Raw genomic sequence first — 13,428 nt, forward strand, 5'->3', positions numbered from 1 at the left:
AGACTTGTTCTGTTGGACAGGACAGCATTTAATATACTTTCAGGATAATTTTCTCCATCATTCCACTGACATCCCTCTAATTGGCTAAAATGGACTACCTTAAACTAGTTTAAGACTAGCAAGGCCTTAAACTTCATAAGCAATGTACTTCTGAGGAACAGTCTCAGGCCCCCACCATTGTCGGAAAACTGTCACTTGACTGTAGACATTACTGTCATGTAGATGTCATAGTGTAAGATTAATTAACATATAGCAGCTGTTGATTTAAATTCTGTTCTGTGTTTGTTGGAAATGGTGTGTCAGAGCCTTTATTTTGGTATGAAGTCAGCAGGTTTTATTTTTTCTTTTATTTCCCCCACTGTGTAGGATCCAATGGCAGAGCAAATGCAGAAGAGACAATTCTTCCTGGTAGTATTGGAAAACCCAGTGGACAAAGAATTATCCATGGTCCTCAAGGAACAAAGTGGGTAGGGTACACTTCTCCACACACTTCTGTTGTTCTCACGCTGTTGGGAAGAGAAAAACCACGGACACCATATGCCATAAACCAGGCAGTCAGCTCCTCTCCCTCCTCTCCTCTGTCCTGTCTTCTCTTCTCCGCACGTCTCTCCTGTCCTCTCCTGTCCCCTCCCTCCCCTCCTTTCTCCCCCCACTGCCTCCCCTCCTCTCCCCTCTTTTCCTTCCCCCTTCCTCTCCTCTTTCCCCCCCGCCCCTCCCCCCTCCATCCCTCCTTTCCTTCTTCTCCTCTCCACACTTCCGTCTTCTGAATAAAGTCTTGCCATAGAGCCCAGGCTGGCCCCAAACTTGAGCTCCTCCTGCCTCAGTCTGCCAGGTTCTGGAATTATAAGTGTGTCCCATCCTATCTATCTCAAAATTTAGCAGTTTAAGAAAGAGAAAAAGGTACATGTTTCTACTTGATAAACTGGGGACCTCTCTCATGTTAAATAAATGCAAAACTACTACACTATAGAAAACATTCTCTTTTTCATCTTTAGTTTTAACTACCTTTGTTTGAAGATGCTTAAATATAATTGCTTTCAGTGTTTAGAAAGTCTTTGGTTCTCCAAAGACTAGTTTATTCCTCATGTAGCTGAGAACCCCATTTACTTTTATTTTTAGCTTTCTGTGTAATTAGATATTAGATGTATTTTGTGCTAGTTGTGTAAAAAGAAGGGTAAAACCAAAACTCTAAATCAAATAGATCATTTCTATCAGATCAGCTTTTGATTCACTCAACAATTGCTGTTTGACTGAAATTAAAAATATGCCTAAGTACTTGCATTTAAACAAAGAATATGCCAAAGTCCAGCCTGGCGTTAAGATAAATGTTTAGGAGATGTTTGTGGGTTGAGGATAATGAACAGAAAGCACAGTTTAGGAACGGAAAATATTCTTGGAAAGGATAAAAAAAATATTGTTTAATTACCAAGTGTTCCACTGACAATGAAAATGTTTAGAAAAATATATTGAGTATCTCTGAACATTTTTATCACAGATGACCTGAAGATCAGAATGTAGGTTTGTAAAGAAGCAAAGCAAATGGAAGAAAAAGCACTTTCTGGCTGGGTTTTGATACTTCTGTATCATCTTAGCTGAACGGTTGGGAAGCAACTGGAGTCAACTTTGGAAAAGTAGGATTTATAATAAACAAATCTTACTGTCAAAACGGGACTTCTTTCATGGCACGATCATGTAGACCAGCTTGAGATCACCATGGTCTGGTTAATCACAGGTCTCGGGCAGGACCAGGCCATTTGTGTATTGGACAAGTCTCTAGGTGATGGAGTAGTTGCCAATACAGGACTTGAGGGACCATCAGTGAAGAACATGAATTCTTTCCTGATAGGAAAAATAATATTTTTCTAGTTTTATAATTTTTCAGAATAGGACAGTTTGCATCCATTAATATTATAAATTAAAAATTTTAAATTCAATAATAAAAATTTAATTTTGACATAAAAGCATAAAAGGAACATTATATAAGTACTTTACTATTTATTATTATTTTTTTTGGTCTTTTTGAGACAGTGTCTCTCTGTAGCCCCAGCTGTCCTGGAACTCACTATGTAGACCAGGCTGGCCTTAAACTCACAGAGATCCACCTGCCTCTGCCTCCCGAGTGCTGGGATTAAAGACATGCGCCACCACACCCGGCACTATTATTTTTATGTGTATGAGTGTATTGCCTGTCTGTATTTAAGTGCACCCATGTCATGTTGTGCAATGCTCACTAAGGTCAGAAGAGGTTGTTGGGTTTCCCTGGAACTGGCATTACAGATAGTTGTTAGCTGCCATATGGGTGCTGGTAATCAAACCTGTGTCCTCTATAAGAACAGCCAGTGCTCTTAACTGCTGAGCCATCTCTCCAGCCCCCATCTTATATTTTTAAGTCCTAGCAATACATGTTCATCCAATCATTAAAATAATCCAAGAATACAAGCTTTTTTTTTTTTTAATCCCAAATCACTTCTTAGAGGTAACCACCACTAACAGCTCGGTATATGTTCTTCTAGAATATGTGTCTCTAAAATTTTAAGCTTACATACAAAAAAAATTTTTTTTTCAAAATAGCCCTGTAATCAATCTGGCTATGGATCAATTTAGGCCAATGTATACAAAATTTCCATTTTTTTTATTAGCTGCTAATGGGCCATTACTTAACTTCATTAATGGAACCTTGGGTTGTTTCTTAGATTTTTGACATTAAACACAGTGTACTAAATGGTAAAAAAAAAAATACATTGAGCATCTTTTGCATATTTGGGAAACAAACCAGCTTATGCATTATATGGGTGAGTAAGTGACATGAGATGGGACTATAGCTCATTTTGTAAATGTTGCAGGTAGGGACAAGGTTTCCTTCTTCTCTCCAGGCTTTCTTCCGCAGGAGCCTCGCATGACTGTACAAGTAGCTGGGTAGATGTGAACATTTCTGAACCTCCAGTGCATTCTTCCATCTGTGTCGTCCTGGTTTAGGTTGTGGACCTTGATCGCGGGTTAGTCTTGAATGCAGAAGGGAGGTACCTCCAAGATTCCCATGGAAATCCTCTTCGGGTGAAACTGGGGGGAGATGGTCGCACCATTGTGGGTGAGTGAGACTGTTTCTAAGAGACACACATGCGCTGAGTTAACTGTGGATAGCGCTCCCCTCGTTTTTAAGGGCTGCCATTTGTCTTATGACTTTCAATGGTGTGGAAAGGTCCTCAACAGAGCCAGAGCTCAGCATTTCCCCTTATGCTATTCCTTCAGACCCCTCTAGAAATGTTTACTCTGTTCTTGAACTTGACCGTTTAGAACAAAAATCTGAAAACTATGGCCTGCAGGCCAATCTCTGAACTGCCTATTTTTATAAACCCTCTAACCCCAGAACAGTTTCTATACTTTTAAAAGTGAAGCTTCCCAGAAAAAAGAATATTTTGTGACATGTGGTAAAATTATATAAAATTCAACATTTCAGTGTCCATATACAAAGCTTTACTGGAACACAAGAAACATTTATTTATGCATTGTCCAGCTCATCTATTGTGTATTGTTTATGTGTTTCCTACTGTGTTTTTAGCCCTATAAGGACTGAGCTGAGTAGTTGCAACACAGACCATCTGGCCTACAAAGCTTAAAATATTTACTTTCTGGCCTTTTATGGAAAATGTTTGCCATTCCCGGCCCAACCTAATATTTTCGTCTTCAGAGTAGAAATGAAGAAAATACTGTCCCCCTTAATAGATACCAAGTTTAATCAGGATAACGGGGCATACTGACTTAGGAGTTTTATATATTGTATGAGGTAGAGCACTGGACAGCAAGTAAGCCCACTGGTCTCTACACAGCAGCAAATAGTACTACCTCAGTAATATTTAATCACTCCTCCACTCCTTCACATTTTACTGATTAAAGCATAAGCATACACAAGCTTCGAGAAGACACTTTCTCCCTGTGTTTTCTGTCTTCCAGACTGCTTTACCTTGTCACATCGATCTTGGTTGGTTTCATTTCAGATCTGGGAGGAACCCCTGTGGTGAGTCCTGATGGCCTCCCCCTCTTCGGGCAGGGGAGACATGGCAAACCCCTGGCCAGTGCCCAGGATAAACCCATCTTGAGTCTTGGAGGGAAGCCCTTGGTGGGCTTGGAAGTCATCAGGACAACCACTCATCCTCCTACCACAACCATGCCACCAACCACAACGACCACCACCGTGCCAACCACTACCACCCCGCCAACCACTACAACCCCATTGACCACTACAACCCTACAGCCCACCACTACCACCCGCCGTACCACCACCCGCCGCACAACCACCACCAGGCGTCCTACAACTACAGTCCGAGCTACTCGGAGGACCACCACCACCACCACCACCACCACCACCCCGGAACCCACCACCCCTACCCCTACCTGTCCCCCTGGGATGCTGGAACAACAGGATGAAGATGGGAACCTGATAATGGGCTCAAATGGAATCCCAGAGTGCTACCCGGAGGAAGGTAACCAACCAGCTTTGTTTTAATGTAACCGATTCACTTGCCTAGTATGCTGGAAGTCAGAGGAGAGTTACTGAGCCTGCCAGAGAGGGGTAAGTTCTGTGCAAGGGAGAATGGCAGCCAGAGAGAGATGTCCTGACCCTTAGCATGTTTGTTTGGCACACGTCATAGGGTTGTCAGATTTAGCAAGTAAGAAATGTGGTATGAGACACACCTATACACACAAGTTATTTGCTGTTTGTCTAAAATAAGGGTGTCCTGTATTTTATCTGGCAGCCCTTGTCATAACCCAAGTCAGAAATTTACCTGAACCTTGATATTATTGGTTTGGATTAGTGTTTTCTGAAGTGCTTTCCACTGTGTATTAGTAGATTGTGTGTGTGTCTGTGTGTGTGTGTGTGTGTGTGTGTGTTATATAGGTAGGTTCGTTCTGTGACTGTGATTTAAACAGGTCTGATGAATCATTATTGGGTGGACCATTTAGATCATTTAACAGTCTCCTCATGAACTCCAGGTAAGCTGTGCTCCCCCAGCAGCCCTCACATTGAGCAGCTGAACTGCCCTTGATCAGTCTTCCCTTCGAAGAATGCCAGTGCTCAGTGGCTTCTCATGGGAGCCTGGGCTTTCTGTCGGGTAAGAATAGACCACTTCTCTTGCCTGGCCAGACTTGATTTGGGCACTCCAGATGCCCCTGCCTGTCTTCCTACTGAAGAGTGGGAGCCACGGTGGCCCAGTCGTGGTGGACCAGCATGTCGTTGTCCTGTCTCCTCAGGTTTCTGTGCTGGTTGACAAAGCCAACCTAGCTCCACATCAGACACAGAGGAGACAAATTCACCTCCTTCCCTTAGGTTGGAATGAGTCATGTGTCGTCTGTAAAGCCTGCCTTTTAGGCTAATGCAGAGGGAAGACCCTTCCTTTTAGGAGTCATTGGTAGCCCTGGAATTCTTACATAACAATGCTGTCTGTGATAAGCCGTGAAAAAATTGTCTATGAACCACTGGAACATGAGCACTATACTCAAAATGAGGATTCCCTCTGAAGTCATTCTTTACTTGGAAAGCTGCAAAAGTAGCAGGAAAATATGACACGCCTTGAAAGTTCACACCAAAGAAAAAGGAAACGTATGGAGGGAGAGAAGCCACTGGGGAGAAGATCGATGTGCTGTTCACTCAGTGAGTACAAATCTGATTTTATGAAAAAAAAAAAAAAACACCACTCATTTGTTTTGTGTGGAAGGTAGGCAAGTGTGTACCTACATGCGTGGAGGTCAGAGGACATTTTTCGGGAGTTGGTTCTTACCATGTGGGTTCTGGAAATGGAACTCAGGTTTTCAGACTTGGTGGCAAGAGTTTTGCCTGGTGAGCCATCTTGTTGGCCTATAAATTTACCGTTGAGTTTGTAGTATTAAAGTTACTTCTTCCTTCAGCATATATCAATATGTCTGTTTTAAACATGGAAATGGGGGCCTGGAGAGATGGCTCAGCAGTTAAGAGCACTCTTCTTATAGAGGGCCCAGGTTTGGTTCCTAGCACCCACATAGTAGCTAACAACCATCCATAACTCTGGTTCCAAGGGGTCTAGCACCCTCTTCTGGCCTCCACAGGCATTGCATGCACAGGTGCACTTACACGCAGGCAAAACACTCATACAAATAAAATAAATAAAATTTAAAAGTAGAAACAATGGAAGCATAATTGCTTATAATTGGTTATAAACAGAAGGACAATTGCTTAGGATTTTATTTTAATCACTGCTGTTTTGTATTTTCTTTTGTCTGCTTTTAAAGGACTTCTAACCAATTGTTTTCATTTGATTTTTATGTTCTGGACTTAAACTTGGCATAAAAGCCAATAGATTTTCCTACCATTTGTGTCAATTATTTTCTTTGCCAATCATGATGCATTTGTGTTCATTTTATTTTATTTTATTTACATACACTCTTTGAACTCCTTAGTCCAACCCAAAGACCAATGTACATCTGGGCAGCATTTCAAAATCGAGTACAAATAAACACAAAATGTTGTGAAAAATTTAAATTCAGCAACAACAGCAGATCTTACTAATATTGTAATGGGCTATGAGTTATTTTTAAAATTCTTCAGTGTGATCTATCTTCTTTTTCTCTGATTTTTAAAAAAATTTAAAAATGTAATAACCACACGATTAGAAGGAGCATTTCATTACAGCTTTAACCTATCTTCTTTTTTACTTCTAACAAACTGTACTACATGTTTTCCTCTTTGAATTTATTCTATTCATATTTATTTTATTTTTAAACCACTTTGCTGAGGTGTAAGTGACATAAAAAGAGCTGTGCATGTTTAATCTACACAGCCCAAGGAGTTAGGGATGAGAATACCTTTGTGACACCACCACACCATGAAGGCCGCAGACACGCCATCACCGCTCAGAGCTCTCCTCCCTCTTGTTAGAATTCCTCTGTCGTTCCTCTCTCCATCCCATGTCTTGGAGCTGCTTTTTCTCTCCCTCTCTAAAGCTGGCCCTTCTGGCCCAGTACTCATATACTTATTCCTTACTGGGTTTCTTTTTTTAAAATGTTATGTGTATGTGTGTATTGCCCCATGTATGTAAATGCATCCATGTTGTATAATGCCTGCAGAAGACAGAAGAGGCTGTTGGATCCCCTGGAATTGGAGTTACAGACAGTTGTTAGCTGTCATGTGGGTGCTGGGATTTGAACCTGGGTCTTCTAAAAGAATGGCCAGTGTTCTTAACCACTGAGCCATCTCTCCAGTCCCTTTTACTGGGTTTCTTATAGCAGGCTCCACTGGCTTCCTCTTCACTTTTTTCTTGTTCAACATGCCGTCATCAAATAGGACCATGGGCCAGACACAACAGTTGCCTCTTGTGTGGGAATTTGGTTCCAAAGAGGGCTTGAGATTTGAAAGTAGTAATCATATTGCTCTAAAAAAAGCCTGTCCTTGATTAGAAAATATACTTGCTGTTTGTTGGCTCAGCACCTTGTATTGGCCTCAGTACATAGAAGGGTGTTCTGCAGCACAGAATGCTGTAATGGCCCTTGGAACAGAAATGCTCCCAGTCCAGCCTCTAGCATCAGAGGAGGAAGACTTGTCCCTGTCCCCTACAGAACCCACAGAAACACCTGAGTCCCATCGACACCCCTAGCTCTGCCTTTTGCTTCGTGCTTTCCTCACATAATCTCCTTTGCGGTGTTAGAGTTCAATCCATAGCCTGCGTTCACAGATGCTGGGAATCTATCTGCATCTAAGACTAGCCAAGCAACACCCTGGCTAGGAACCTAAGTGTTTATTGCTGTAGTGGTTGTGACTTGGAGCCTGCACTGGTGGTCAGTCATGAATGTCAGTGAGAGGCTCTTCCAAATCCTCCCGTCACCCTTCCTCAGCTGGTCACTGGACATTCCATTTCATCTGCAGAGTCCTAGTCAAAAACCGAGCATAGAACTGGGAAAACGGGCAGGAAGCCCCAACCTTAGCTGAGGAACTATTGGCAACTGACGACTGTTGGGTGACAGAAAGCTAGCATTTTGTTCTAGCTCTCCAGTTTTAAAAGCATCTTTTCAAATCTCCAAGTCTTGGCTCCCTTGGTTAATGCATGTCTCCTTACCTTTGAATACTGCTTTCAAGCAGTGCTTTAGAAATAACCTTGGGCTGTTCAGTCATTTCACTCATGTGTGCTATTTATAAATACTTCTTTGTTTGTTATGGATGCTGTACTATGTAGCCAGAGATGCATATTACATGGCGTGTTTCCCATGTACCACGTATTAACTCATCTTCACACACACACACACACACACACACACACACACGTGCATTGCTGGGACCGTACATCTGTATATGCCCACATAAGCACAGTGTGTTGTTTTGTTAATTTTGTCTTTTTTTTAATTAAAAAAAAATTTTTATTATTTTTATTTTATGTGTATGTGTGTATTGTCTGCATGTAGGTAAGTGCACCTGTATTGTGCAATGCCCGTGGAGGCATTGCACCCGTATCGTGCAATGCTCAGAAGAGGCGGTCAGATCCCCTGTAACTGGAATTATGGACAGTTGTTAGCTGCCATGTGGGTGCTGGGATTCGAACCTATGTCTTCTGCAAGAACAACCAGTGTTCTTAACCATTGAGCCATCTCTCCAGCTCTGTTAGTTTTTTCTGTAGTTCAATATGACTTCTCCACCATGTAATGACCATCTGTGACTGATGACAGGTTCCCGTCACATCTCTAATGCCTCATGGTACCATGTTATGGTCTAAACATCTTAAGAAACAGGCCTTCTCCGTTTTCTAACTGGGAGGTGTAAGCCAGGGATCTTTGTATTTCAGGGCCTCTCTACAGCAGATTGGATGAAGTTGCATAGATTTGGAAATGCTCTGATCCAGCTGAACATTCAGCAATTTATGATGTGACCTCATTACATGTTGCTGAGAAACATCTGTCATTATGGAAAATGGTTCTACCCTCCCACTGCTCACACTCCTGACAGAAAATTCAAAGAGAATAACTGGAAATTCCTTCAGCTGGACCCACCTTACCATGTGGAACCATACTCGTGGCTGTCGTTTGCTTCCTCTAAACTTCTACTGAGAATGAACTTTGGAAAAATACTTTTTAATATCCCTGGAGCTGTGGTCCTAATTCCTGGGTGACATTTTGCATCCACTTTTTTCATGGCCGTGGATGAAGCACTAAGAAACCCACGCTGCATTCCCATGCTGAAGATTGGAAGCTACTTTCATATGAAGTTCAAACTTCTTCCATGGATGCCGGACTGCTTATAGAATATCCAGTTTTACATAGTTCCAGTCTAGAATGGCATTCTGGAGGGGCAAAGTGAGGTGGTCAGCTGTCCTTTAAAAGTGTGAACATACTGCATTACATCTGGAAATTGTTTTCTTGGAGACAAGATGGTGGTAATTTAGAAAAAAAATGGCTGAATTTATTTGATTGAAAAATGTATTGTCACTCAGTGGGATGTTCATTTATGCCAGAGGCCCTGTTCGTCACTCATCTGGAGACGTGATCTACATTTGCAGGTACACGCATCTGTGATCTACTGCGTCTCTGACTGTTTCAACAGCTCAAGGAATTACCATCCACAAAGGAAACGTTACTGGAAGTAACTTGTGTTGGTTGCAGATATATTGACGTTGGCCTGGCCTTTGGAAAAGCCATGATGGCATTTTTTCACAAAATGACCATGCTGCACCTGAAAAGCAGATAATCTGGAACATGTCTCTCATTAACAGTCACCATCAGAACAGGCGGTCACTTCACAGGTGGAGCAGGCTCTGGAGCCTGTCTTGGGCAACTGAAGGGGGCTTTGTGCTGTGATCTTCAGAAGGGCAACTCGCCATGTTAATCTGACTAAAAGCACCAAAGAAGCCAGTAGCATTGTTATATGGGACTATTTCTGGGTAAATTAGAGCAATGACTTCCTAACAATTTTTAAAAATGCCGAAATGGATGCACATGAGTCTTTGGAGAAGGGAGTTTATATACTGTCCACATTGTTTTCCCTTAATCTCACTGTGGAATGTTGAGTCAAACAGCATCTTAAGGTTTAAAAAAGAATTGGACTGGTGTGTTCAACATCTAAAAAGTCGAATCAGTTTTATGAAGTACAAAGTATATAGTCCTTGGAGTCAAAGGGCTTGAAGTTCACGTTATGTCGTTCACCAGCTATGTGATGACAGGCTTGTTATAAATCTTCTCAGAGCCTCAATGTCCCAGCCCCAGACATAGGTGTGATAAACCCCATAATCCCCAGGGTATTTTGTGAGGATTAAGTCAAATAGTGTATGCAGGAAAGTGCCCATGTGCAGAAGGCATCAAATAACTCACAGCTCCTTCCTCCTGTCGTCCCCTGAGCCCTTTTCAAGGGGGCTTTGTGCTTAGAATTCTGTGTTATAGCTGTGGGCTTCAGGTCAAAAAGAGGGAAGGAGTTCCTCTGAGGTTTTTAGAAAAGCTTTGATGTCAAGATTGTCCCCACCATGGAGACCATGCTCTTTGCCCCCAAGTAGGGAAATATTATCCTTGCATGTCTCCTAAGAAGGCTTCTGCTTGAACTAGCCAGATAATGCAAAAATGCCAATTATTATTTTTCCATAATTTATTCATCTTCCTGGACCTCAGCTATGATTGATGGCAGACATTAAAAACCCATCTACAATTCTATAAATCACATTGAAATGATTATTCTCTAATCTTAAGAGATCTAGTGATTAGTAACGTCTTAAAGAGAGATTAACAGTTTATTTCCCGAGTCAGAGACTAGGAGCCTAAAGACAGTGTGAAAAGTCAGTGAAAAGGAGACAGACAAGGCATCAAGTGACTTAAGACGATGCAGGCCTTTGTTCAAGGAGAAAACCTGCAGAGGGGTGTCTCTGCAAGAATCAGAGCCCACTGTCCACTTGTAGTCTGAGGTGGTTATAGAGAAGAAAGGGAAGATCAGGAAGGAGGTTAAAAAGCTGCCTCTTTTGGTTTACAGTTGGCCATTGCTAAGGGGAGACCAGTGAGTGGTCAGTTAAAGAATGTTAGGTGATCAATAAGTCTCTCTTGTGACAGGCCATTACTGAAACATTCTAACAGCCAAGATTGAGGTGGGTGGGGAATAAAGACTGATGACGTGAGTCCAGGGGGAAGGGAGTTTGTCACTATCCAGTGCCTCACCCTGCTGGCTGCTTTCTGATGCTTGAGACTTAGCATCGGAAACTTTCCCTCCAAGTCTAAAACAAAGCCCATGGGAGGGTGGAGGTAGCTGGGAGAGTGGCAGAGAATTCTGGGAAGTCAGAGCTAGGTGTTTGCTCCTGAACAAAGGGAATTTGGACTGTTTTTCTCTCATCTCAGAGAAGAGAAAACCTGCCTTCCGTTTGGGGTTCTGATGATCTATCTTCCTTCTTGGAAACTGAGGAGACAATAGTGTTGGCAGCTTGTTTCTGGAAGCTGCTTGGAGTGAATAAATTGCTATTCTCAGGGACCGGATACGGAGGCAGCCCTGGGAGGAACCGTGGGCATGTGATGACCTGTCTCCCCTCTTCCTCCCTAGATGACTTCTCAGGTTTGGAGACTGGCACAGCGGTACCCACGGAAGAGGACTATGTTGTATATGATGACGGTATGGAACTGATCCAAAACACACACTTTGGGTTTTGATCTCAAGAGCTTATTTTAATTATAAGCAGATGATTTTTTTTTTCTGGTCCTTTTTGAGACTGGGTCTCCCTGTAGCCCCAGCTGGCCTGGAACTTCCCATGTAGACCAGGCTGGCCTTAATCTCACAGAGATCCACCTGCCTCTGTCTCCCTGCTGGGATTAAAGGTGTATACCACCACACTCTGGCTTCAGTAGATGCTCTTAATTGCACTTTCCTTTGGGCTAGCTAAGACAGTGGTTGTAACTAACCCCTCTTCCAAGCCACTCCCAATTACATGTTTGAGCTAAAGAAAAACAGCAGGTTTGATGTGCGGACGCATCTTCCAAACAAGTCCCTCTCAATCCCCTTTGCTGCTGAAACTACGCTGGGGCTGTCGCTGTCCTGGTGCCCTGACTCCAGCGTCTCTATCTGCAAAGCCACTTGGTTTAAATCAGTGTGGAGCCTCCTAGCTGGACGCTGCTCTTTCTCACTCTTTCCTTCCCTAATTAAACAACAAGGGTGATGCTGCCTGTGCTGATTTCTTATCAGAGAATCTTTTCAAGCACAGTAAGTTCAGGAATCCAAAACACCCCTGACCACGCGACAACAGTCTCTCAATAAATAGTAGCTGTTGTCAGTGCTTCTAGGACCCTGGGATTGCACTGTGTCCTCTGCAAGTTACCTCTGCAGTTGAGTTCACTGGGGAGCTTGTCCCCACCTGGCGGCCGGCCTTTGGTGCCTGACTGAGCTCAGGACGGTCTCAGGATGCCTTCCTCATGTGCTAATAGCCGTAGCTTCAGGGGTCTGGAATCACAGTCCGGTGACTCATGTTGCCTTTGAGGCTTTGTTTATTCACAGTCAAGTTTAATGCAGTGGCTTAATCCATTACAGTTTCTAAATCAGAACTGACTTTAAAGAAAAGCAGCAAATGCTAGGGAGCCAAGAAGACTTCTTAGCACCTTGGAAAACATTCAGTTCCTTTCTTAGCATCTTTGAATATTTGAAAAGGGTATGGTATTATTTTCTTTTTTAAATGTTAAAAAGATTAGTTCTGTTTAGAGCATCAATTCTACCCTCCTCCCAGAAAAAGTCTATATCTAGATTTTTAAAAATTTAAGTTTATTTTGTGATGTGTTTTTTAAAAAAGGTTCATTCACTTATTTATTATGTGTATATGTGTGCCTTCATGAGTTTATGTGCACCATGTGTATGCAGGTGTCTGTGGAGGACAGAGGGCATTGGATCCCCTGGAGCTAGAATTACAGGTGGTTGTGAGCCACCTGATACGGGTTCTGGGAACCGAACACAGGTCCTCTGTAAGAACAATAAGTGCTCTTAACTACTGAGCCACCTGTCCAATCTCATGTGAGCTTTCATGGCTCTTACAGGAAAAAAGAATGGCCTTGGGCCATTAGCATGAGCACGATCTAAGGGCCTTCCTATGTCTTTTCCTAAAACGTCCTTTTTTCAGTATATTTTATTTGTTTTTATTTTTGTAGATGGGTATTTTGCCTGCATGTATGTACGTGCACCATGTGCTTGCAGTGCCCTCAGAGGCCAGAGGAGGCCTGAAGAGGGTATCAGATCCTCCGGAACTGGAGTTATAGATAGTTGTTAACTGCCACATGGGTGCTGGGTACAGAACCTGAGTCCTCTGCAAGAGCAGCTGGTGCTTTTAACTGCAGAGCCATCTGTCAAGGCCCTAAGACCTCCTATTTATGAGCACGTGCTTCTTTTTTCTTTTCTTACCTGCAGTTGCTTATAGCGGTGGTTCCTGTGTATGTGTGTGTGTGTGTGTGTGTGTGTGTGTGTGT

General features: G+C 42.7%; 1 protein-coding gene across 1 annotated transcript in view; it reads left to right on the forward strand.

The window, feature by feature from the left end:
- Window positions 1–13,428, forward strand: part of Fndc1 (fibronectin type III domain containing 1) — a gene marked incomplete at its 3' end in the record, with an annotated part of 94,656 nt that overhangs the window by 64,426 nt on the left and 16,802 nt on the right. The window contains 4 exon segments of the mRNA XM_008844319.3: window positions 367–467; window positions 2,977–3,088; window positions 3,996–4,481; window positions 11,528–11,596. Of these exon segments, the coding sequence (XP_008842541.3) occupies window positions 367–467; window positions 2,977–3,088; window positions 3,996–4,481; window positions 11,528–11,596 (768 nt within the window).

This window comes from Nannospalax galili, unplaced genomic scaffold (assembly GCF_000622305.1).
Source record: "Nannospalax galili isolate Female #2095 unplaced genomic scaffold, S.galili_v1.0 scaffold3802, whole genome shotgun sequence".
NCBI lineage: Eukaryota > Metazoa > Chordata > Mammalia > Rodentia > Spalacidae > Nannospalax > Nannospalax galili.